The sequence below is a fragment of the Trachemys scripta genome, chromosome 14 (genome assembly GCF_013100865.1).
Source record: "Trachemys scripta elegans isolate TJP31775 chromosome 14, CAS_Tse_1.0, whole genome shotgun sequence".
Lineage (NCBI taxonomy): Eukaryota > Metazoa > Chordata > Testudines > Emydidae > Trachemys > Trachemys scripta.
In genome coordinates this window covers 18,609,517-18,634,116 of record NC_048311.1, presented here as the reverse complement: position 1 = coordinate 18,634,116, position 24,600 = coordinate 18,609,517, and the positions used below count along the sequence as shown (strand labels likewise).

General features: G+C 49.0%; 1 protein-coding gene across 5 annotated transcripts in view; it reads right to left on the bottom strand.

Annotated features, from left to right (window-relative positions):
- The window catches only part of MXRA7 (matrix remodeling associated 7), a 52,553-nt gene that overhangs the window by 5,546 nt on the left and 22,407 nt on the right, over positions 1 to 24,600 (bottom strand). Inside the window, exons 2-5 of one of the 5 annotated variants that reach the window (XM_034789720.1) lie at positions 22,451 to 22,511; positions 15,330 to 15,429; positions 11,289 to 11,369; positions 1,745 to 3,508 (exon numbers count right to left, since the gene is read on the bottom strand). In XM_034789720.1, the coding sequence (XP_034645611.1) occupies positions 11,336 to 11,369; positions 15,330 to 15,429; positions 22,451 to 22,511 (195 nt within the window). In that variant the 3' untranslated portion in view covers positions 1,745 to 3,508; positions 11,289 to 11,335. Of the gene's footprint in view, positions 1 to 1,744; positions 3,509 to 11,288; positions 11,370 to 15,329; positions 15,430 to 22,450; positions 22,512 to 24,600 lie in introns of those variants that run through there. The other 4 variants (XM_034789719.1, XM_034789718.1, XM_034789717.1 and 1 more) reach the window with 4 other exon arrangements.

The window sequence follows — 24,600 nt, the reverse complement described above, 5'->3', positions numbered from 1 at the left end:
AAACATGAATACCGATCAGAAGTGGTGACAAGTGAGCTGCATTTCCCACCCTGCTTTAACATTGCAGGGGAAATGGAATTCTGAAAAAGCAGAGCTTAGCAAACAGCAGCAGTTATTGTGCCAATTACTTTGTTCTACAATCAAAATCCATGTGGCTGTAGCATTTAAAGACTATATATATTCTGTTAATGAGCTAGGATCATTTTGTTATGAAATGAAAGCTTCTCTGTACAGCCTTGGCTTGGAGCGGTCATTATACCCCCACTGAACCAATGACATCTCAACTCTATAAGCCTCAAGAATCCCATTGTCTCTCATATACTTTACTCACTTGCATGAGAACACATTAATCTAACCTTTTCAGAATAGGAAAAAGGAAGGGAGGTAGAGCAGTTACAGATCTTTGTATTTTATTTCAGAACTTAATTGGATTCCAGGGGGCATATCTCCTATCTAGTCTGGAGAAATTCAGTATGTGTTCTTCTCCTTACACAGGCATCTTTGAAGTTTATTCCAGCTGGGAACAAAAACTAATTCTGGTTCTCTTTGTTATTGTTCCAAGAAGCTTAATAGATTGAGAAAAAGTCTAAACACAATTGCAACTTTTAGTGACCAAACACTTTTTTTCTAGTATGGTCACAGAAAAGTCTCAACATGTTTTTTGGTTTGTTTGTTTTGTTTTTGTTTCAACACAATATCAATGCACTTGGATTTCACTCATCACTGACAAAACAGGCTAAGGCTGGGATTTTCAAAACAGCTGAACTCTTGTTGAAAATCAATGGTATTTGGGCTCCTTGTTCCCTTAGCTCTTTGAAAATTCCAACTCGAGATTTTCAAAAGTAATTAATGATTTGAGGCACCTAACTTGAGACCCTGCAAATGGACCTGATTTTCAGAAAGTGCTGAGTACCCACCTTCTGAAAAATCAGGTCCATGTACAGCAGGGGTTCTCAAACTTTTGTACAGGTGACCCCTTTCACATAGCAAGCCTCTGAGTGCAACCCACCTTATATAAAAAGGTGTTTTTAATTTATATTTAACACCATTATAAATGCTGGAGGCAAAGCGGGGTTTGGGGTGGAGGCTGACAGTTTGCGACCCCCCCCCCGCCCATGTAATAACCTCACGACCCCCTGAGAGGTCCCAACCCCCAGTTTGAGAACCCGTGCCGTACAGGGTCTTGGCTACCCAAAAATGGAGGCTCCCAAAATAAAATTGTCACATTTGAAAAATCTTGGCCAAAGATTCTGCAATTGGAACTTCACGAATACTACGGATGGTGAAGGAGCAAAAATAGACTCCAGCTCACCTCTCCCAGCTCCACTGACTCTGCCTAGCTCCAACAGAAGTAAAATCAAAAGGTTTCAGGGTGTGATTTTTAACAGTGTTGGTCTAATTCTGCTCCCACTGAAGTCAATGGGACTACGTGTGGAGTAAGATACCCATATTCACAGAGTGACATCACAGTCTGGCCCTCTGTCACTATAGTCCTGACTCTGGGCACATATAGGCAAATCTGCTGAGTAAGACTTTACAAGTGTCTTCCCCCACATGCTATACGACAACAAGTCCTTATTGGGTATTTTCACATGAATAAGAATTCCCTGCTAGGGCAGCAAAAGCAGTGAAAGATAGATGTGACCCAGATGTAATGCTATAAATCACCACTAGACAAGTTCTGTGGAAGAGAGAAGGGAGGGGAAAAAAGCAAAAGGTAAAAACAACACAATGCCCATCCAAATAAACTATTCAAAGATTTATTGAACTGAACAAAGGCAATTTACAGTTTCAAGCCACTAGAATTACAGTCCTGTGTATAACAGCCACCTTCAGATGAAAAAAAAAAAAAAAAGTTAAAAAAATACCTAGACAGCCTTTTTTGTTGTTAAAGAAATAGCTTAACTCGCTGCCACTTGCAAAATCTGGGCTCGGCTATAAACTTCGCTTGCTTGATGTATATTTTGCCATATAACTTAAAGATATCTGTATATAAGGCATTCTTTGCATAGTCACACGCTTGGAACGTCAAATCTGCCAGCCAGCACGAATTGGAGACAGAATGGCCAGTCATGTTGGATACCTCGAAGCAGAGCGGCCTTGTGTGTCTAGGAGTCATAAGCAATCCATTTAATGTGCTAGCAGTTACCGGCTTGGAAGGGGCAGCTTCCTTAAAGCTGAAGCCTCCGGCTGTTTGTGAAATGAGCCCTTTTTACAGACAAACATTCTCCAAACCCAGGCGCTGCAAAGAACGACCAAGTAAATAGTTTCAAGTATTGTCTGTGTAGGAATAAAACAAAGCAGCCTGGTTTTTGATATGCTTGAAGCTTTAGCTAAGAGGCGACCTCTCCACGAAAATGAAGGGAAGCTTGGAGGACAGATTCCAACTATGCTGTAATGCTGCAGGACATGAGGTGATGTCAGCAGAGGACTCAAAACCCTCTTCCCATGGAAGGACTTCCTGCAAACCAACCCGACCCTATTTGAAGTTAGATCTCAATGGAGCGGGTGCTGATGCCCATCAGAGCTCATCTCCTGTACATGACAAGGCTCAGAAGAGGAGCTGAACCTCGGGCAAAGCAGGCAGGCCAGCAACAGTGACAAAAAGGAATGGGAAAGAGAAGGGGATATTAGAACATCAAGGTGGTGTGGAGAAGGGAATGGGAAACTATGTTGGCACCCCCAGAAACTCATCATAATCCAGAAGGAGCCCTCAATTTCAGGGCTACCTCCTCCACCCTCTCCCTCTTGGGAACTAGAGCAGGGAAAAGTAAATCCAGGCACTACCAGTCATTAACAAAGCTTGGGCTTCTAAACGGGAAGTCACCACAAACAGTAGAGCTACAAGACAAACCAATCTCACTTCTTAGGTCTTCCCTCTACCTAAACTAAAGGATAAACTCTCTGCTGAAATGATTACAGAGCAAGATTAAGTCAGTCCAGTGATAGTGTCTCAAACCCCCTTTTCCCCCCCAATGCTAAACAATGTTTTAAATCTCCAGCTGTAATTTTCAAAGCTAAAGGATGAGTTTGGTCCCCGGAAGAAATGGGTTGGATACTCGGGTACAACATCTGGGTGGATCTAAAATAACATCTGGATTTTGCCCATTTCCTCTAAAGGAACAATACAGGTTTCAGGATAGGGCAGACAGAGTGTGATTAACACAACTCAATAGACTCACTGAATTTTTGGTGTCCACTCTGGGTTCTGTTTGGGGGATCTCAGTCCATATTAGGTCTTGAACCCCCCAAACACAACTCCAGTCACAGCTCTAGCCTGGTTGCGCCCAGGGACGAAAGCAAGAGATTCTCCTTAACTTTGATACCACAAGGAGTTATTTTGAAGAACCCAACTTCAGCCAAGGAGAAACTCCCGAGTTTTGAGGGTTTATTGTTTTTTCTTTTGTTTGTGTGTTTGGTTGGTTTTGGTATTTCTCTCAAGCCTTTAAGATGCCAAGGGGAAAGCCTTTAGGAGGAGGCTAGGGATAACTTCGTATAGTCTTCAGTTCTGCAAAAAGAGAAACAAGGAGAAAAGAAGAGAATTCATTTCAGTCATTTCACCTTTTGAGTTTGGTTTGTTAATTATTTTTGTAACGAGCAAGGGAAAAGGACTTAGTGCTGGAGGGGGAGGCAAAGAAAGTTTCTGAATCACAAAGAGCCATTTGCAGACTGTAGTGCCTCAAAGTAAGAGGCCTTTTGCTTCATCAATTGCAGCAAGATAGTCTAAACCCAAACAACAGAGTAAGCCAAATGACTGCATGCCCTCTTGATTGGTACCCAATACAATTCAGACCCTTCTGATCCTACCAATTGGGTGCTGCAGCAGCTCCTATTCTGAGTGGACCCACTGTCCCACCCAGAGCATTCCAGAGCAACTGGATTACCTGCCTGGCTGAATATTCCTCAGTACATGCCAAGCCAACTTGGGGAAATAAGCCTTGTGGTGAACACGTGACTGCTTCGCTTATATTCTCATGCTATCGGTAGAAGGCTTGAGCATGCAAAGACAAGAGGAATAAGACTGTTCTTTCTAAAATCTTCCTCCAAAAAGAATACCTATTGCTCTAGTGCTGCCTGTCCCTTTTGTATTAAACAGGACATAGTCACATGGCAGGCCGGGCGGGGGAGGGACCCGGGCCACTGCAGCTGTTAGATGATTAAAGCACAAAACATCTCTTTCAAAAAGCAGCCAGGTTTAAATGTCTCCTATTCCAGCCCCCTCTCTTACTGCCCTTCATCCCCAAACAGCTTGGGAAGGGGAGAGTCAGACTGCCACATACTGTCTGGGCCTGGCATCAAAGCTTGAGAGTCTCCTCAAGAGAGTCGCTAATGGAGGTCCACACCCCTCACTTTCATCTCAAGGCTACAAAGTCTCTCATGCAAATGCCATTAACCTGATTGCACATGAATTCACATGGTGCTAAAGGCTCAGTTTAGGCTCCTCCTTTACAGGGAGGCCTATCCCCACACCTGGGGCAGGGATTGGTAACTCGCCAAGAACTGCACCCAGCTGGTTTAGCAGAGGCACTTTCACCTAGCACGAGGGGAGGTTTGGATGCTGCAGGTCCCAGAAGGCCATGCTCCACCTTGATCCCAGCAGAATCCTGTCAGGCGGGGACATGCTGTCTCCGTGGGTGGCACTCCCAAGCAGAGATGAGGGCAGCTGCAGGCCAGCCCGTTAAAACTCTATGGAGTGCTCTGGCCCTGGTGTTGAGTCCCTTCACTCAGAGGTAACCAAAGACTTCTGGTCATGTACCTCCCGCTTCACAGGTAGAGCAGAGGTGGGGTCTCCAGCGCCGCCCCTTCCCACAGCTGATGTGGCACAGCCGGGGCGCAGCAGGAAGGGTGTAGAAGTTACTCCAGTCAACGTGAGATAACAGGACTCCATACTATGCACCCGCTGGAGGAGTTCCTACAGTACAGGTATTAGGCTGGGTGGGGTGGAAATGGTGGCACCACAGCTTACCCATGGAGGACACAGAATCAGGGGAGAAGCAACTGGCCAGTGGGACTGGAGCAAAAAGCTCCCAAGTCCCTTTCCTTCCTTTTCCATTTCAAATGCCTCCCTCCTCCACCCTCCAACACGAACGCATCGGGGTTTACATGAAACCTGAAGCTTCCTCTGGAGCTTTGGGAAGAGTCCTTTAGGCTTTCAGTGGTTCTGTTTCCTCATCCAAATGGGACTGACTACCAGCCTCCGGGGAGAGCAGGAAAGCCTAAGCAGTGCTGACAGAGCAGAGGGGAAGGCAGTTTCCACGCACTGGCTGAAGGGGACAGGTGTGTGGCACTGTGAGGTCAGACACATGAAAACCATACCAGACGGGCCAGCTATTAAGCACTTGGGTTAACCCTTGCTAAACATCGAGGTGCGGACCCAGACTTTCAGGGGATATGGTGTAGCTCCCAGTGCAGGTCCTGTTTGCTCACTGAAGGAGATAGGAATGCCTTTGCAGGCTGAATACGGTAGCAGCTGATTCACTTAGGGCCCCATTTTCAGAAGCGTTGACTTTGCCCGGAGCGCCAGCTGCTCAACCTCTGGCGTCTATGAAATCCAGAAAGGAGAAGTAGAAGCTTGGCTGGCTCCATGAAGGGCCAACCCTCTCCTAGTCCAGAGTGAAAACACGCTCGATTCTGATGGGATGTCAATGAGGAAGGGCCACTGGAACTGGGTAGACCATGACATTGGGTGGAAGAGCTTCTCTCACCATCCCAGCCCACCTTTGGCCTCCCAGTTCCTCCTGTGAGGGATGTTCCCAACACCACTTTTCCTCCATACTGTCCCTTGCAGGTACTGAGCCCCTTTTTAATTACCATCTTAAATTTGGTACAGGGTCCGGCTAGCAAGGGGTGCCCAGTAAATTTAACTGCCCCCCCATGGCTGGGACCTTAACTGTTCTCCTTGATTCACCACAGCACTCTGAGGTTTTGCTGAGTCTGAGGAAGGATACATTGAACCCAAGTTCTCTAGCTGCTTCTGCCAGTGGGTGAGGCATAGAGAGACTGCTTCAGCATAGAGAAAACATTAGAGACTGTTTACGCTTAGAGAGACGAAGAGGGAAGGTGAAGAGCTATGGAATGAGCTTTAATCAACGGGAGTCCAAATGCCTCCTGCAGCACGGAGTTAACAAGTCAAAAGGTTAAATACACAAAGTGAGCTCTGGAAGTACCCAGCCTGTCCATCGTTTCACAGGGACACTAGGCAAGTGGTATTTTGAAAAGAGTCTACATGATTTAGGACCACAAGCCCCAATGACTTTCAGTAGGACTTGTGCTCCAGGGACTTGTCTACACTTAAAACGCTACCGCCGCACAGCTGCAGAGCTTCAGTGTAGACACTACCTAGGCCGACAGCAGGAATTCTCCCGTCAGCGTAGGTAATCCACCTCCCTGAGAGGTGGTAGATAGCTTGATGGAAGAAATCTTCTATACTGGGGTTCAGGTTGGCTTAACTACATCACTCAGGGGTGTGGATTTTTCACACCCTTGACTGACAGAGTTAAACTGACTGAATTTTCTAGTGTAGACCAGGCCTACGTCCCTTCAGCTCCTGAAAATCCTGCCCAAAGGGCCAGATTCCAAAGTGATGAGTAAAGTGGAGCAAGGGGCAGACTTATGCTTACTTCTGGCCCCTTGGCATATAAATTACACCAGGTTTTGGCTTTCCACCCACTTATTGGCTTGTAACTTATGCATTGTCTTGGTATTCAACCCAAGTTCCTCTACAGGCACATGCTGCTCCCTGCTATGGGAGAATGCAGGCGTGCCAGAGGTTTGAGACTCCCAGTGAGTTAGCAGATGGAGAATGACAAGCTGCCCATGGGAACACAGGACTAAGCAAAGCAGAAGCTGAGGAAGACATGTCATGAATAATGGACCGGGGAGACACAGAGAAGCAGCCATGAACCAGAGGAGAATTGGGGAGCTGAGCAGAGAAAGGAAGAGAATCCAACAGCTCAAAGCGGGGCCCATATTCTCAGCCACACACAGTGAAAGAGAAGAGACTCTAAACCTATGGAAAAAGCTGCCAGGAGCTCTCAAAGCTCCCCCGTTGCCACCCACAGGACATGGGCAATATTTTCTACATGTGACTCTTATGTTTGTTTTATGTGCAACACCCCATTTGTAGAGGGTGTTCTACCAAATGGGGTAGCTGCCCCAGAAAAGTTTAAGTCTTGGTATTAACTGTGGGGAGGGAAACAGGGATTTTTCCATGACGCTGTTGGCTCTCTACTATGGAAGCATCGTTTGTGGCTCCGGACCATAGTTAAGGCTGCAGTGAGATTAGTGCAGGGGTCTCAAACACGCGGCCCGCACCCCTCCTGCATTCCCTGCCCTGAGCTACCTGCTGCACCCTGCACCCGGACTCCCTGCCGCACCCCTCTTATACCCCACACACCAACTCCCTGCCCTGAGCACCCTGCACACCTCCTGCACCTTAACTCCCTGCCCTCAGCCCCCGCTGCACCCTGCACCCTTTCTGCACCTCCTGGGGGCAGCATTGGGGTGGGGACTTCAGGGAAGGGATTGGAATGGGGCAGGGAAGGGGCCTAATTGGAAGGGGTGGAGTGGGGGCAGGGCCAGAGGCAGCGGGGGGTATGTGTCAGTGATGCAGCCCTCAGGCCAATGCACTAGTCCTCATGCAGCCCTCGTGGTCATCTGAGTTTGAGACCCCTGGATTAGTGGCTACATTGGAAAACAATAAACAGGCCAGAGCTTAACTCTTTTAGATTAGAAGACCTTTTTGGTAGGGACTTAGTGGGAAGAGGTAAATATTTGGCCAGAAAAGGGGAGGGGAGGGTTGGCACTTCTGCAGCAATGCCTGGGGGCAGGTTAACCCCAACTGCAGTGTGGGCCCAACATAGACCCACCGGAGAAGCATAGGACTCCCATCAGGGATGTGGTAGGGAGGGGAAAACGTTTCTTGGCGTTGGGTTTTTTTTGGCTGAATGGCAATACGCATTGCCTTGCCCATAATGCTCTCCGCTGCTAGACAGGGCCATCATTCTGACCTAAATAAAATAGCAGATGCCAACCCCTTCTCCTCGCTGCTTGTTCCTCGCCCCGGGACACCTATCGTGCTGCAGAAGATGAAAAGCCAAAAAAGGAACAACAACAACAAAAACTTACCAGCCTCTCTCATCCAAAAGAAGCGCCATGCTGGACAGGAAAGCACAGCTGCCAAGGAAGGGGCCAGGGAGAAAGCAAGCAGCAAAGGGGAAGAGATGAAGGAGGAAGGGAAAAGGCCCACCCCGTCCCCATGCTACACAAAGGAGAAAGCAAGCAGAAGGCACCGATGAGCAAGCAGAGGGGAACATGCGATGGAGATGCTAAGAGAGCCCAGGGGCTGGGAATGCTAATGGAGACCTGTCCAGATACAGCCCCACCCCTTTTGCACCCTTGGGGGAAACAATAATGGAGGGGTTTGAAATATACACAGCGAATAGACTAAGATTGTCAGACTGTCAACCAGCCCCTTGCAGCCCTTGTCCATTCTGGAGGAGTCGCCACCACTGCTCTCCAGTCCAAATTTTAAAACAATCCCCTTCCCTCTATATGTCCAGCTGCACCCCTGTTTCGATCCTAGGTTCATGTTGCGATGCTACGTCATGGCAGGGTTTTTTCTCCCCATCCTTAGCTAGGGGTGAGCGCAGACTGGAAAACCAGCTCTCCCACCCCGTCCCTTTGAATTTCAATACTCTAAAACTTCAGATTCCAGACTGGACCCAAAGTGGAAAGGGGCCAATTTTCCAGTTCTAAATTGAGGCCCAAGAGAATGGAAATCTCAGGAGATCAGCTCATAATATTCTGACTCCCCTGGGGCTGGACTCCAGTTTAGGTTTGAACCCTAGCCTAAGCCTAAGCCAGATCCAAGCATCACCCCCTCAGCTCATTTCTGTTAAGAACTGGCCAGGAGAGTGGAGGGGAGGGGGACGTTCAGAAGGAGGGAGAGAATTTGCCCCCGAAGAGTTCAGCTGGTTGGTTGGATAATGAGCCCACTTCCCCCAAATGGGACAATCACTGCCCTCCACCCCACCCCCACCCCCCGAGTCTTTCTGCAGCCTCCCTAGCCTTGCAAAGCACTTGCAGATTCAGCTGCACAACACATGTGAAATAAGCAGGGCGGGATAGAGTCTAGTGGATCATTTAGTCCCTAATTCCAGTGGCTCCCACTAAGTAGCAAATTCACATACTAGGGAATCTTGCCTCCCAACTAGTTTGTCCTACTTGTGGGTTTGAAGTCGGGATCCAAATCAAAAGGGTTTACTTTGCCCTGTAGAGGGCGCTCCTACTCCAGGCATATTATGGCTGTGCTGGAAAAACAACCCCTGAAGCTCAAAGGATGGGGAAGAATTCGCACACTCAGGATCAGGGTTCCACTTCTCCTTCCTGACCAACCTCATCCTTGAGCAAATCTGGGGGCAAACGCCCTCCCGTTCCATTTCCAATGCCTTCCCCCCATCCCATTCTGACACGAATACAAGCTGGGCTTAGCTGACACCCTAAAGTTTCAGACAAGAATGTCTGGAGCGTATGGACTTCCCCTTTCTAGCCCTGCAGCCCACGCAAGAATTAGAAGCATTTATGATGCTTGAGTTGACACCCACCAATGAAAGGTGATTATGCTGAAAATACAGCTGCCATCCTTTCTCTCTCCAACTCACACTGATTACCATTTCCCCCATAGGATTAGAGACCCTACAGATACTTCTGGCTATGTTCACCTTCTCCTAAACCCCTGGAATGAGGAGTGGAGGAGGGAGAAGAGACCCTCCCACACACTCATGCTGAGTCAAACACTTGCTCTCTCCTTGCTCCAGCCAATAATTCTGGGAAGGGAGGCATGTTAAGAAAGGCATAGACTCCTGGGGCCTGGCTCCTGTGTCCCACTAATGTCCACACTAGTTTTGCCAAGCACTTTAAAAGGACCAGGCTCTGGGCCAAGAAAAGAGGTCACAAAAGGATTAACGGACCAAATGGAATTATTCCTGGATTACTTCCTCTTTAAAAACACCTGTCTGCCAGCCCTGCAGAAGCTTACAGAGTTGGGTGAAGTCCTGATCATCTTCCTGCCCAGTTGCAAAAATTTTTTTATTGGACTCGGAGCAAAGTTTGGGAAGCAGCTGACAAAGCCTACTTTAAAAATAGTCAGTATGTCAGTCGGTCACTGTAGTTGCATTTAAGAGCATTGCCTGTACCCCCTTGTGGCCCAGCCACCAGGACAGCTGCACCAGTGCAAGCACCTCACGTAGCCAGGTTAAACCATTACAAGCAGTGATTTGCACAGGTATAGCATGAAACCGGGGTAAACCACACCAGTGCAAACTGTGGATTAGCCTGTTTGCACCAGTGGTTTGCATTGGGGCAGCTACACATATGGCTGGCAACTGATGGCCAGAACTGGGGCAAATCCCTAGTGCAGAAGACAAGGCTTTTAAGAAACAGGATCTGGCAAACCACATTTAGCCAAAACATTCACCAGTCTGGTCACCGTCCTTCTCCCTTTCTGAGAAGTGCCTCTATTTTTAAGACTGAAATGATCAGAGACAGGAAATTGCAGCAGCTAGTACATTACATACTCCTTCCCCTATCAGGGCATTTAGGGCAGATTTAGGGATAAATCCTCAATTTGGATCAAGCAAAGTGGTGCAAAAATATCTGCAGTTTTGAGGCAATGTGGGATGGCATGAAGCAGAAATGTTTTTTTATTCAATAACCATTTCTGCTGCACGTCCTTCCCCTTTCCTGCATGGGGCTGACAACTCCTCCAGGCACAGACAAGAGATGCTATCAGAAAAACAACCAAAACGCCTTTCTGTGCAACTTTAGCCTGCACAAGCTAAGGCACAACTCGCGATGGCTCCGTCATCCAGGCTGTGACCCTAGTTTTCAAACTTGGCGGACAAAAGCGGATTTAGGGGCCTAACTTCCAAGTTTCAAAGGCCGAGCACACAGGTGTGACTGACAGAGCCTAAGAGGTGCTGAGCACGCGTGGCTTTTCCTGTGGAGATCACAGCTGCTCAATACAGGCCATAGCTAGAGGGGACAAAGGTCCGTATATCCCATTTCTCTAGATCAGTTTGTGGTGCTGATGGAAAATGAGATGGGGGCACGGAGGAGAGTAGATTTATTAATTTGTTATGAGGAGGGAGTGGGGGGGGTGAGGGAGGTGGGACAGACATGGTTACTTCATTTAAAAAAAAAAACCAAAAAAAACAAAAACAAAAACAAAACCACTAGCAGAGGTTATCAGGTGGTACTACTACTTCTAAGAAACATCATCTCCTTACCAAAAAGATTTGCAAGAATGTTTGTGGCCGAGGACCTAAGGTACTTGCTACAGGGATGTGAGGTCAGAGGTCAGTTCAATCCTGTAATATAAACGCAGCAAACCTGGGTCATATCAAAACAGCAGCATTGTCGGGAGGTGCCTGGCAGCGGGGGTGGGGGACGTAAAGGGGTATGAGGCAGGACGAAGGAGGAGGCTGAGCTGCACTGCTACTCTCAACGGATCTGCTTAGCATCTTACCTGCGGGCAGCTCTGCCCCAATAGAGCAGCTAGAGAAGAGGAAGCTGTGAAGCCTGAAATGAAAAGTTGCTGATGCCACAGCCGAGCTCCAGAGGACAAGAAACCAGAAACAAAACACAAGCTTCTGACAAACACACAGAAACATGGAGCATTGACAAGAAAATAAAGGAGCTGTTAGGAGAAACACAACAGTCGGCCAATGTCCCTTCACATGGAACGCTGAGCAGAACTTTGAAAAGAACCCCCAAGTGGAAGAGCCAACTCCGGGTATTCTCGACAGGTTCTAGGTGTGACGATACCCCACAGGAAACCCCTTTAAAAAGGAACTAAAATGGAAATAGATGCTGGGGCTTGGTAGTGCTAGGCATTCTCTGCACATAGCCCAGCAATCAGGAGTTTATCCTGCACTTCTTCCCCTAACATTACAACCCTCATGCCCAGAGAGACACATCATCAACTGAACTGGGCCCATCTCATACCAAAGGTGCGTTTTACAAGGCGGACATGTCAGTTTTCTAGGAGACTAGGAACACAGCAGGTCATTCACTGTTCCTTTACCTCCTCAAAGCCAGCGTGGCCCCTCCCTCACTGCTTGGCACTGAAAGAATGATGTCTAGGATCTCATGATGAGACGAGACAGTCTCAGAGGGTTCCTGAGGGGAAAATCCCATAAGACGGTTGGTTCCGGCTCAGCTTTGCCAGGATCAAGATGGCAGCAACCTATGATTCATCAGCCTTCTGTTTTATCTCCCAAGACCAGGGGAACCTGGCCTATGAAACACATGTCCTGGGCTGGATCCTCCGGTAGACTGGCTGTGTCACAAGTTCCCAATTTGCTTTCAACAGGTCCTCACCAGACCACGGCTCCTCCATGCCCCAGCACACAAGGCAGTGGGATAAAACAGAGGGCTTGCTTCTCCCTTGCCCCGCATTCTGTGCAGGCAGTTACACCAGTACAGAGTAGGTGTAAAATGTTACCCTTCTGATTTAGCAGCTTTTTCCGCCCACTCTGCACTAGCGTACGTGATTACCCAAGGTGCAGTGCAATGAAGAATCAGGCTCCAGGGCTTCCACTATAGAAGCAGAGGTGGATATTTGCTTCGCTATAGCATAGGGGGAGACAACTTTATAGTGAAAGGACAACAATTTGAACCCCCACTCGCCGCATCACGAAGGCCAACCCATTAGCAATGGAAGAGGGCTGCCTAACCCACTACCCTGGCAGCTAGTGAGTTAGAAAACCAGCCTTATCCCCAACCCTGGACACCAAACAGCAGGAATCACAAATGTCCTGAAGTTAAATTTGCCTAACTGCTAAGTCTGCGATGCAGTGATAAGGGTACAAAACTTCCTTCACTTCACTCAAGTCTTTAGTAACTATAGCTGTACCATAGGCTTTTATATCAGACCTGCCACCATGGCATTGACCCAAAACACGGCCTGGAAAACTTTGCTCCACTGTAATTGTCCCAAGAAAATTCAATCCATCGGACAGCTGATAGAGACATACGTGTGCGTGTGCGTGCTTTGAGATAGTCATCTGAAGAGGAATGAACAGTCTAGGAGACAAGAGTCCCTTAAGCAGCCTTTGAGAATTCATCAGCAAAGCAACTTTCATCAGAGTTCTGAAAAGGTGATGGGTAAAAAACCCCAGAGTATGTTGTCTTATGAAGGGAGAAAGTCTGGGCTCTGTTGTTTTGAGGTAAGGCAAAACTTCTCCCCTGGCCTGAATGAAAGGGAACCGCAGAAGTTGGGTGGGTAGCACTGCAGGGTACAGTACCGGTAGTTACCACTCTAGACGCTGTCTGGAGGTAATTGTTAAGAACATACCGCGGTTAATAGAATGCAGTCTCAGCAGAGAAGCCCCATAGAGCTGGTGTACAGCAATGTACACACTAGTTCACTAGTAGTTAGTGGAACCTAGGAGGGACTGGCTCGGGGGGGGGGGGGGGGGGAGGGAGAATGCCCCCATCCCCAAGGTTTTTGCACTTGCTCAAAATTTCTTAGGCTGCAGAGGCAGACGGGTCATGGCCTGACCATGCAGTGGTTTTTAAGCAGTGGTTTGGTACTAAATCATACAGCTGTGCTGGAGCGGTATGGAGCATTGCTTCGGCTGCATGGTCACAGTGCCACTGAAACTGACCCATGAGAGGCTTTGTGACCTGCGCATGGGGTTGCGACGCTACTCAATTTTGGCCTAGCCACCCCTCTGCACAGACACATGGGGGCTGGGCCAAATGGTGTTGCAACTTGGCTCACGGGAAGTCTCTTCCTGTTTTGCAGAGTGGCAGAGGAGTCACCGAAAACTTGACATCTGGCAGCACCAGCTCATGCACTGAGTGGGTAAGAAAGAGAGGAGACTCCCCAGCTGAGGGAGACTCCCCAGCTGAGGGAGTCTCTGTGGGGGGAGGAGGAACAAGAGGAGGGGATGGGATGAGCTGGGACTGGAACAGGATCCCAGCTGGGGGGCGGAGGGGAAGGGAGGACATGGAATTTGCCCCGCCTAAGAAATATCTGAATTGGTGCCACTGCTCATAGTCACTGAACTGAGAGCAGCGGTTCATTCAAAATGGGGTTTTATACACAGGCTGCAGTTCGGTGTGGGGGCTTAGTCTGGGCTTTATCAGATTGCAAGATGGCAACGCATAATCTGCCAAGTTCATTTTATGAAAACGTGGCAAGCCCTGGGGCATAAAGAGCCTTGAAAAGTGTGGTGTTTAGATGCTGCACGTGATTATTAGAACTGGGAGGGGAGGAGTTGAGGAGGCTGGGAGAGTTACGGAGTGTGCAGCTACAGCTTGGAAAAGACACTTCCACTGTAAATAAAGTTCTGTTGAAGTTGTTAATACTTTGCCTGGTGGATACAACAAAAAGCTGGAATTCTAGAGGAGCAGCAAACTTCAGGCATTCCCAGCAAGCAACTGTGAACTTGATCCACAGAAATCAGAGGTGGGAAAAAGCCACTAGGCCATCTGGGGCCTGGGTTTCATAGCTGCTGAGTACCTGCGCTTTCCAATGACCTCATTCGATTTTGTGAGTGCTCAGCACTTCATAAGGTCAGGTTCTCTGTTCTCTCCTGCCCTCTCCGGGTTGTACCATAGGATTGTCTCATGTAATTTTACAATGACTTGAATAGTTATTACTATCCCTTTACATTCAGGCAATACAATCTTATTGTATTCATGGAAAATACTACTAAAGCCCTATATTAACTTCTGGGTTCCAGCATCTCTGGGTTTTAGTCAATCTCTGAACACCCTCATTTCTGAGACCTTCCATGAAAACACAGCAGGTAAGTGATAGAGAAAGGTAGATGGGGGCCAAAGCCTCAGCGGGACTAAATCAACATGGCTCTGATAAAGTCAGTGGAGCTATGCTGATTTACCCCAGACGAGGATCTGGCCCTTGATTTCAGTGGAGCTGTGCCGATTTACAGGAGATGAGGATCTGCCTCTGAGGCCCAGATCTTCAAAAGGTATTTAGGCACCTAACTCCCATTGATTTCCATGGGAGTTAGGCACCTAATACCTTTGAGGATCTGACCCAGAGTGTCTACAGAAGGAGCTTGAACAGATACAAGGGAACCCAGTGTCATGGTCTCCCGGCCTTTCAAGTCCAGGTTGCTTCTAACAGCTCTCCAGCCTCTCTGAAAGGGTCAGGGCCAGACCAAATGCACTGGCCAGACATTCACACCACAGCTCCCGCTGCGACTCATGGAAGGGAGGGGTTAAAATCGACACCGTGCTGCAAGAGGACGGCCGCAAGGGGCCTTGTGCCCAAAGTAAGAGGAAGCTCAACGTACCTTTGTTCCTCCTCGAGTTCTTCTTTGGTCATCATTGTCTTATACTGGTTCCCCCTCAGCTTTCCGGGGCTGTATTTAAAGGAGATCTTCTCGTCCGCTGCTGGAGAGAGAGAGCAGTCATGTAAGAAAGGAGACCCCAGTGAGTTCTGGCAGGTAGCCAATGGGATGGATGGATCCCTTGCGCTCCTCCCTCCGCACCCTAAAGTGGGAGATGCGGCACCCTGGAAGCACATTTGACAGCTAAACACCAATTGGAGACACGAGCATCTTCAACAAAGTTACATGATTCCAGTGGAAGATCAACGGTACCTGTAACAAGACCCCGGCCTGGTCATTTGGGGAGAGGTTTAGAGTCCTACCTACAGCCGACTATCACCACAACCATCTAATGCTGGTTGTTTTTTTTTTCTTTCAAAGGATCAATAATGCTCGCACTTATTAACAATCCTGTAAACTGGCAATAAAAATTAAGTCAATATATTTGAGCACAGAAAGAACGCTAATTGAACAGTCTCTTCATTTTTCAGTTACAATATTCCAAAGAGTCTATTCAAGTTATCTTTCAAGACTGCAGTTGGGTTTTGTTTTGTTTTTGAGGGTGCAGGGGAGAACAAGGAGATTCAACACTCCAAAATGGGTCAGTGGTGGTTTTTGTAGCAATGCATATTTCAGGTCTTGGGGAAGGAGAGACACATGTCCCATTAGAGTTCCCATTAGAGCAGCTCTTTACAAACCCAGGTTGGTCCTTCTCCAATGTTGGCGTCACTGAGTCTGCCCGACTCACCTGGAGTTGGCAACAATCTGTGGTCCATCGTTAGTGACCTATCCTCTTTAAATTCTAGCGCATAGGGACCTTGTTGGTCTATTTCTCTCCCGTGGAGTCAGAGCTCTGGAGACTCATTGGGCATAGCAGGAGGATGGTAACCTCCACTTTGATTAGCCTGCAGAATTCATCTCTATTTCTGTCTGGACATTCCTTTCCCCTCTTCCCCAGGAACTAGGACCCTCGTGCTTATACTTTGGGTTTGTGAATAATTGCTCGGGAGACCATGCTGTAAGCACATTGTGTGGCATGTGCCCAATCTATTCAAACTCACGATGGCCGTGCCCCGGGCTTTGAAAGCCCAACATTCCAGCAGCCAGGAGCATTGCAAGAAAGCTTGAGAAATGGTTTTGGGAAAGGGAGACACCATGCGGCAAACTCCTGGGCTGCAAACAGAGACGGTCCAAAGCATTCTCGACCGGATCAACAGTGATCACAGTGGTGCTGAAGTCCCTCTGTGGCCAGTGGATAGACACAACGGGAAAAGGGTCCTCTTTATTAACCTGTTTGGGTAGCATCCCTTTGCTAGAGCGCAGTGTTTTCAATCCTGGGGGTCCACAGGCTGTCTAAAATTTCCAAAGGGGTCCACATCTACATTTGAAATTTTTTAGGGGTCTGCAAATGAAAAAAGGTTGAAAACCACTGCTCTATTGCAGGCACTCTCTCCTCTGCCCAAGCCCCTAGATCACATCTCTGTGCTAATTAAAACTCTGTAGCTCACAGATGTGGAGCCAGAGCTTTAGCTTCTCCAAGCAGATTTTGCTCAAGCTCTTTGTTTATTTTTAAACCACTCCTCAGGGTTATCTTCCTGCACGAAGTCAGCCCAAAATGCATCCCAGGAGGGCCGGGGCTTGGGCATATTTGTTGGCTTTATAACAAATAAATAAAACATCTAGCGGTTGTGTTGAGATAAAGTCGACACTCCAGGGATCATAGTGCCATATCGCCTCTTGCCAGATACTCTAGCATGGCTTCTTCCAGCACAGGAGAAGGATACAGACCAGGGGTGTTGTAAATATCCCTGGAACCTGCCCTAGCTAGTGTGAGAAAGAGAACTTTTGAACCTTGGAAGGATCCAGGCTTTGTTTGCTAATCCTCTCGTCTGTGCCTGATCAAGCTATTTTCTCCTACTTCCCAAGCTCAAGGGCTGGAAAAACAGAGGTCAAAAACTGCCACCACATTGCTTTTCTATCCACAGCTGAGCTTCAAGCACTTTCCAGGCCTCAGCATACCCATGGGGCAGGCAAGTACAAGCCTCAATTTACAGGTGGGGAAACTGAGATGTGAAATAACTTGCTGAAGGTCACTTGCAGTGTTGTATAGCCATGTGGGTACCAGGATATTAGGGAGACATGGTGGGTGAGGTGATATCTTTTACTGGACCAACTTCTATTGGTGAGAGAGACAAGCTTTCAAGCTTATCCAGAACTCTTCTGCAGGTCTGTGTAACTCAAAAGCTTGTCTCTTATCACCTCACCCACCTGGTCTCACCCATGGCCACACAGGCAGAGCCAGGAATAGAACCCAGGTGTCCTGTTTATTACATGACAGTCATTGCTAGGGCAAAAAAATATCCCACAGAGCATGCATCCAGGTTTTAGTGTGAACCAACGTTTACCGGTACAAACCTGTTAAAACTGCCGACTTAACAGGAAACAGAGGTTCCCAGACAGAACTTCTCCTCATCCCCCCGCCTCCACAAACATTTCACTCCCCAGTCGCTGCACCTCAGCGTGTCAACAAGCCTCACACTGCTGATCCGGGTCAGTTTTCCAGTGGGGAAGGTCCCGAATCAAGGGCTAATCACTTCCCTGTAGTGCTGGAGTGAAAACAAAAGCCGCTGTCTGGCCTCTTGTGAAAAGCTACACCCATTTCCCAAGAGCTCAGCAAACCTAAGCCTGTCACAGTGCCCTTGCTTCACAGCCCAGAAAACGCAGCTCCATAAAGTCTCATTTCCCTCAATGGAAAAAGCTTAGCACTGACAGGCAAACAAGCCTGGTCAACGGGAAGCAAACAGAGACTAGGCTCAGTTAACCAGGCCTTAAAAGTGCTGTTGAAATGTGCCTTTAACTGGTTGTTGCTCGGGGAGATATTAGGCTCGAGTCTCCTATTACTTGCACTGGCGTAAATCAGGAGTCATTTCTCTGAAGTCAGTGGAGTTTCACTAAGGTATGTGAAAGGAGAATCAGGCTTCATCTGCGCCCTTCACATCAGAAATCTTTATTCTTAACATTTTTTGCTTGATAGAAAACCAAGCTGGTTTTCCCTCCCCGAACAGGGGCTGTTCAGATCACAATGAAGAAGGGACTCAAGAAATTGAGGGGAAGGGGAATAGCCATCCGCCCATCTGCCTGCCAACGTGCGCGTGTTGGTTTTGAAGGGAAGAGCTGGAAGTTTTCAGTGCTCAAGGGCTCTCTTTCTCTTCAGAGTGGAGACAAACTTCAGGAAATACATTGAAAATTCTAGGCATGATTTTTCCCATGAACTGCAAAATATTTAAGAGTATAACGTGACCTACTTAAATAGAACAGCCGTGAGGTGAGTTTTAAAAAAGACATTTGTCTTGTGTATTTCCCCCGCCAATGTCTGCTTTGGTTGCCAAGACACTGGGTTTGCAGGGTATTTTCTTACTGGCTGTCATTTTGTAAAAAGAAAAGAGTCCTAATTCAAATCTACCTCTCCACACCCAGTGTGTCTTTCTCTACCAGACACCTTGGCTCTAGCTCCAGGAACCTGCCAGCTCCCCAGAGGTTTCTGTACAACTTTACTTCTTGAAAGAAAAGAGAAATAATGTTCTTGTGTTTAGGCCATCCAACTAGTATTTAGGTAGACCTGAATGCTATTCCTGGCTCTGCCACAGACTTCCTGCATGTTCTTGGGTAAATCACTTAATCGCACAATGCATCAATTTCCCCATGTGTAAAATGGGGACAATAATACTTTCCCACCTCACAGAAGATGTGAGGATGCATTCATTAATGAGTGTGAGGTGTTCAGGCACTACTGCAATGGAGGCCCTATAAGTGCTTAGATGGAAAATTCATTAAAGAAATAAAAAGGTAGCTGGCTAGCAATCTGAGACCCTTGTGGTTATATTAGATGCATTCACGTGGCTTAGTATCCTCACTGGCCAGACTGAGTCATCATCTTATTCAGCCCATTAAAATGCCTGAATTATTTAGAACATTCCTTTAAAAGGGAATGAATTGCAGCCTGCATGTCTACAGCACCATTTATCCAAGGACAGGTTAGTTAAGCCTCACAACTCCCGCTGCCTCCCCATCCCAGTAGTGGAGAAGGGATCACTTAACCTAACCCTGAAATGCAGCCACTTCAGGGATGGAACACAGTAACACTTGAACAGCACCCAGCAATACAGTTTAGGACAGGAACTGAAGATCATAGCATCTATTTCAAACTGCTGGAGGAATTCAGGCAGGCAGAACGGGGTTACCCATCTCACTTCCTTTTTCCCTTTTACCACTGAAAAGGAGGGGAAGAGGAAAAAAACGGAAGAGAGAAAACGGTTCAGGTTCTGTTTTTTCTTGTCTTCTAATAAAATAATGACGACGACAATGTCACCAACACTGAAGAACCCAAGCCAGAGCCCGCCGGGCGAATGCCCGAGCAAACAGCAGTTTGGGAAGGGAAATGCAGAGGCTGGAGATGGACAGCTTAGTGAGATCAGTTTCCGTGGCTAAGCTTTAGAACTGAGCCAGAGGAATTTAGCGCGGAAAATCTCGGCCTAAGCGCTTTGTTAATGTTGGCTCAATGCTCTTGAAGGCAGAAAGGAGGAGAACTGAGCAAGAGAATTTTTACAGCTTGGAAAAGGCTGGAGCCTTGATTCTTTACTGTAATGCTGGCCGGGGGCACAGCATCGCAACAGCCCTCATTTAGCAAAACAAGCCAGTGTGGCAGCCTATTGCTAACGCAGCAGGTACTGCCAGGCAGGCGGCCTGGAGAAGATATCATGCATGGAGCCTGGCGCTGCAGGGACTGGGGCAGCGCAGTCAGCCCAGAGCAGGAGGAGGGGGTGCTTTTTCCAGGTGTGAGAAGATAGGGAAGAGCCTTGAGCCCCTCAACACTGACCCCACTAGCCAGTTAAAGTGGGGAGCCAATGGCCAATAGAGGGACTCCTAATTCAGCCCCACTCCAAGCGTGGGTTTGCCAGAGCTCTGACTCCTTGGTAGGACAGGTTCCAATCCCAGTGTCCTTAGCCCAGGCTGACCTCCTTCTGAGGCTGGCTGGTAGGGCTCTCGTACAGTTTGAACAACAGACTGGTTGCAAGAGCAGTTTGCCGCAGGATCCTGGGCCCAAACTCCCCTCCCCCTCCCATGTGTAGCCTGCTGTGTGCCCTCTCCCACCCCAGAGGCAGCTGCATTTCAGACAGTAGCACTGAAGGTCTGCAGGAGGTGAAGGGAATTTGTCAGGATAAAAGGCAACACAGTTGAGTGGCATGCACTCTAGACTGGGAGTCAGGATACCTGGGTTCTAGTCACAGCTCTGCCACCCACTGGCTGTGTTCCCCTGGGGCAAGCTCGCAGTGCCAGGCTCTGTCCCCCACTCCCCTCTACGAAATGGCGATAGCGGCTCCCTGCTTTGAAGGCACATTGCAAGGATTAGCGTTTGCCTATTAGCATTCATTGTAAGCCTCCTGCTCCAGAGGGATTGTGACGGGGGGCTGTAAAGGCGAGCAAGGAAGTGGGACAGGGAGGAGGGATTCCTAGTACTCTAGCCCCCCAGGATGGAGGCTTTTCTGGAAGCCAACACATTGACTGTGGTGCTGCTGTGGGACTGTCTCCTGGTCAACACACACACACTTGCCTGTCATCATCGGTTTTGGGATGCATGTTTGTGTGTGGGGAGGGAGTTATGAGCAAGGTTCCTGGTTGTTGTCCCAATTAGTCAATTAATCATTTTCTAATAAAGTAATTGACTAATCAGTTAAACACAGCTCTAGCTAAACCCTCTGGAGATCTCCCGGTGCCTTCAAGGAGCTTTTTGGCAGGCTTTGTTCTCGTGTCATGCCAACGGCTGGAGGCAGAAGGCGCAGCATATCTGTCATCAGGATGGGGAGGGGGCTTGCTGGGGTGAAAGCAATGCAAGGAGAGGGGAGGTGAGAGGAACCCACAAGAGCCGGCCGTGGAGCTGGTGTGCCACGCGCAGTCTTAAAAGGATTAAGGCAGCTGTGTTGATATGTTGCTGGCCTGTCCCCAGCTCTCCATCCTCTCTGCACCACGGAACCCAGCAGCAGCATGGCTTATCCTGGTCCCCTCCCCCTCCCCCGCCTGGGCCTGCAATGACAAATGCCAGCGATGCGATCTGTTCTTTGTGCTCCGCTGACTCTAGCCCAGCCGAATGAATTAACAGCTCAATAATCAGGAGGAAGAGGAAGCCGTCAGCTGCTGAGGGGAGCTAATCCCCAGCCTTCCCCCGGAGGCTTGCAACTGAGCAGCTTCCAGGCCTTGCTGACCAGGGGCTGTATTTATAGCAAGTGACAACCTTGCCCTGGTCCCCCAGCATTGTCCTAGAACAGGCCCTCCCACCCCAGACTCTGTGCCTGGCACACAACGAGCAGGGTGAGGAATGCCTAGGCCATTGCATTCCTGCAGCCCTCCCTTCTCTTTCCACTCTCTCTGCCAGCTGGGAATTTAAAGGGACAGAGACCTAAGTCCCAAGAACGGAGATTTGTCAGTCTGACGAACACCCCCTACCGCTCCCTATGGTCTGATTGTACTGTGCACCCTTAAAGCCAGATGCCCCTTGCGCTACTGCAGCACTGAGTGTGTTTGTACACAACTTGGGTCTGGTGGAAGCAGGGGTGCTGGAACAATGTGTATAGTGGGGGTGCTGAGAGCCATTGAAACAAACCGTAAACCCTGTCTATCATGGAAACCACTTCAAGACAGGGGTATGGCAGCACCCCTACTTCCAGCACCTATGGATGGAAGGAAGGAAACACCCCTCACAAACTGAAAGGTGATCTGTATGGGGGAGGAGAGGAGGGAGTGTCACCTGCCACTCTATTTTTTGGGGGTGGTGGCAGGCGGATTATTTCTTTATGGAGTATGAAAAAAAGGCCCCGCAATGTGCTTGGGGTTTTTTTAATACAGTTTTTCCTCCTTGTGTTTTATGACCCTGGACACTCCGGCCTTGTCTCCTGTTTTTCCTAGAACTCTAGAAGAGGGAAATTTCACTCTCAGCCTTCAGGAGCTTCCAGCTCAGACCCAAGGCCCTTGGCAGTGTGGCTGCTATCTACACCCTCTCCCGCACCAGCTGCTGCTTCGCCAGCACTTACCATCGTCCAGATCTGGTTCATTCACCACCAGTCTCTCTTTTTCCCAGTCTTGATCTTCCTCCTGGAGAGAATGAAGAGCAGAGCAGTTCAGAGGTGAGAACCGTGTGCGGAGCAAACGGAGCTCCCCAAGGCGGCATGGCCTGGTGGATCAGACAATGGACTGGGACATGGCAGACTCGGGTTCAATTTCTGGCTCAGCCATTTGGCTGCTGGGTGAGCTTGGGCAAATCACTGCCTCTCTGTGACTCAGTTTCCCCCATCTGTAAAATAGGGGTAATGATCCTGACCTGCATAGAGACCTATGGATGAAAAGAGCTAGTTTTTATTAATAAAATTATATATTCCACACACAAACTACAGTAAAAGAACATTACGGTTGCTTGTGCATCCTTATTTTAGCCTCCCCTTGGGCACATACATGATGATACAGTCTTTAATTATGTTGTCACATGCTATATTTTCCACAGGACCCCTGCCTCATTCATTGCCCAGGATGGACGGTGCTCACTTACTGCTCAGCTATTCAATATTTTGTTTTCTCTTCATTATTCCATGTGTGGCCCTCGGTCTTATTTACAGCACACAATTCAAATCCTGCTCTGAAGGGAGAACTATTGATTTTCTAGGGCACTCCAGTATCTGAGTGCTCCACACACATTCATTTATCTTCATGGCACTCCTGTGAGATGAGGAGCCATCACCTGTTTTCTCACAGTACTTGACATATTCAAGCACCGCTCTGAGTGACTTCAGGTGCAGTTGAGTGTGCTCACACTTTTGCTAGTCAGACCCTGGCTTCTTGTCAGCTCTCCCACACCCACAACCTTCTTTTTTCCACCCCACTGCTTCCTACTCCCAGTCTCCGCTAGTCTAATCTCAGCCCCCTCACCCATTTCCCTCCTTGGCTTCCAGTCCCAATTTCTTTGGCCAGCCACTCTCATTTCCGCCCAGCTAGTGCCAGTCTCCATCCAACTCCCAGTGCCAGTTTGCATCTCACTCCCCCTCCATCAGCCTCCAGTCCCAGTCTCCCTGTGTCTCCCACGTCTGACTCTTGTCCACTCTGCATTTGATTCAATCAGCGTCCTCCTCCACATGATGTTATGTAGAAGCATCCTCTAATTTCCTAGGCCTGGACTAGACCCAGCATGGCCCAGAAGTCAGGAATTGCATTGAGCAGGACTTTCCCTGCAGTTGCCGGGCTGGTGCCTTTTCAGTGAGGATGGACTCTTTGGGGAATTAAGCTGTGAGGCTCTAGCAAGTCTACTACGCATTAGCAAACTGCAAGTTTTCAAAGGCTTATTACTTGGACGAATACAGGCAATTTTCACAGGTATGTTAAAAGGCACATTCCTGATACAAAGTGCACCTCCCTGCTCCAAAGCATGGGGGTGCTAGAATGTCTTAAAAAACAATCACCAGACTTTAACATCAGCAAAGCAATGCATGTCTTCCCTAGCCTTGTTCTTGGAAACAGCTGAACTGGTTTGGCTGAAATTTTCCAAAAAAAATATAGCCTCAGGCAGACACCAAGCTTGGAAAACTTCAGCCCAAACTATTAAATTTTGGCAAAGATGTAAGCAATGGAACCCAGGGTCTTGTAAAGGGAAGAGTCAGGCAACTCTAACAATCTGCAGGGGTAGGAGCACTGCCAGATTCATCCTTGTCCTGTACAGTAGGGTTACCATATTTTGTGCCTCCAAATGGAGGACACTCCCCGGGGTCCCGCCCCCGCCCCCAGCCCCGCCCACGTCCCCGCCCCAACTCCGCCCCCTCCCAAAGTCTCCGCCCCCTCCCCTGCTTCCCGCGAACATTTGAGTCGCGGGAAGCCTGAAGCAGGTAAGGGGCGGTGTGGGGGGAGGAGGGGCGGCCCAGGCTGGTCCCCTGGCGGCTCCAGCCTGGGTCGGCTCGGGCCCTGGGGTGCCAACCCCGGCCCCCGGCCGACCACCCCTGGCCCGCCCAGCACTGCCGGCCCCCAGCGGCCCCGCGCACCCCCCGGCGGCCCAGCCCCGCAGCCCCGGACCGGCTCCCGGACCGGTCCCCCGGCTCCTGGCCCAGCGCACCCCCCGGCGGCCCCGCGGCCCAGCGCACCCCCCGGCCCTCCGACTGGCTCCCGGCCCGGCCTCCCGGCCCCGCGGCCCAGCCCGGCACCC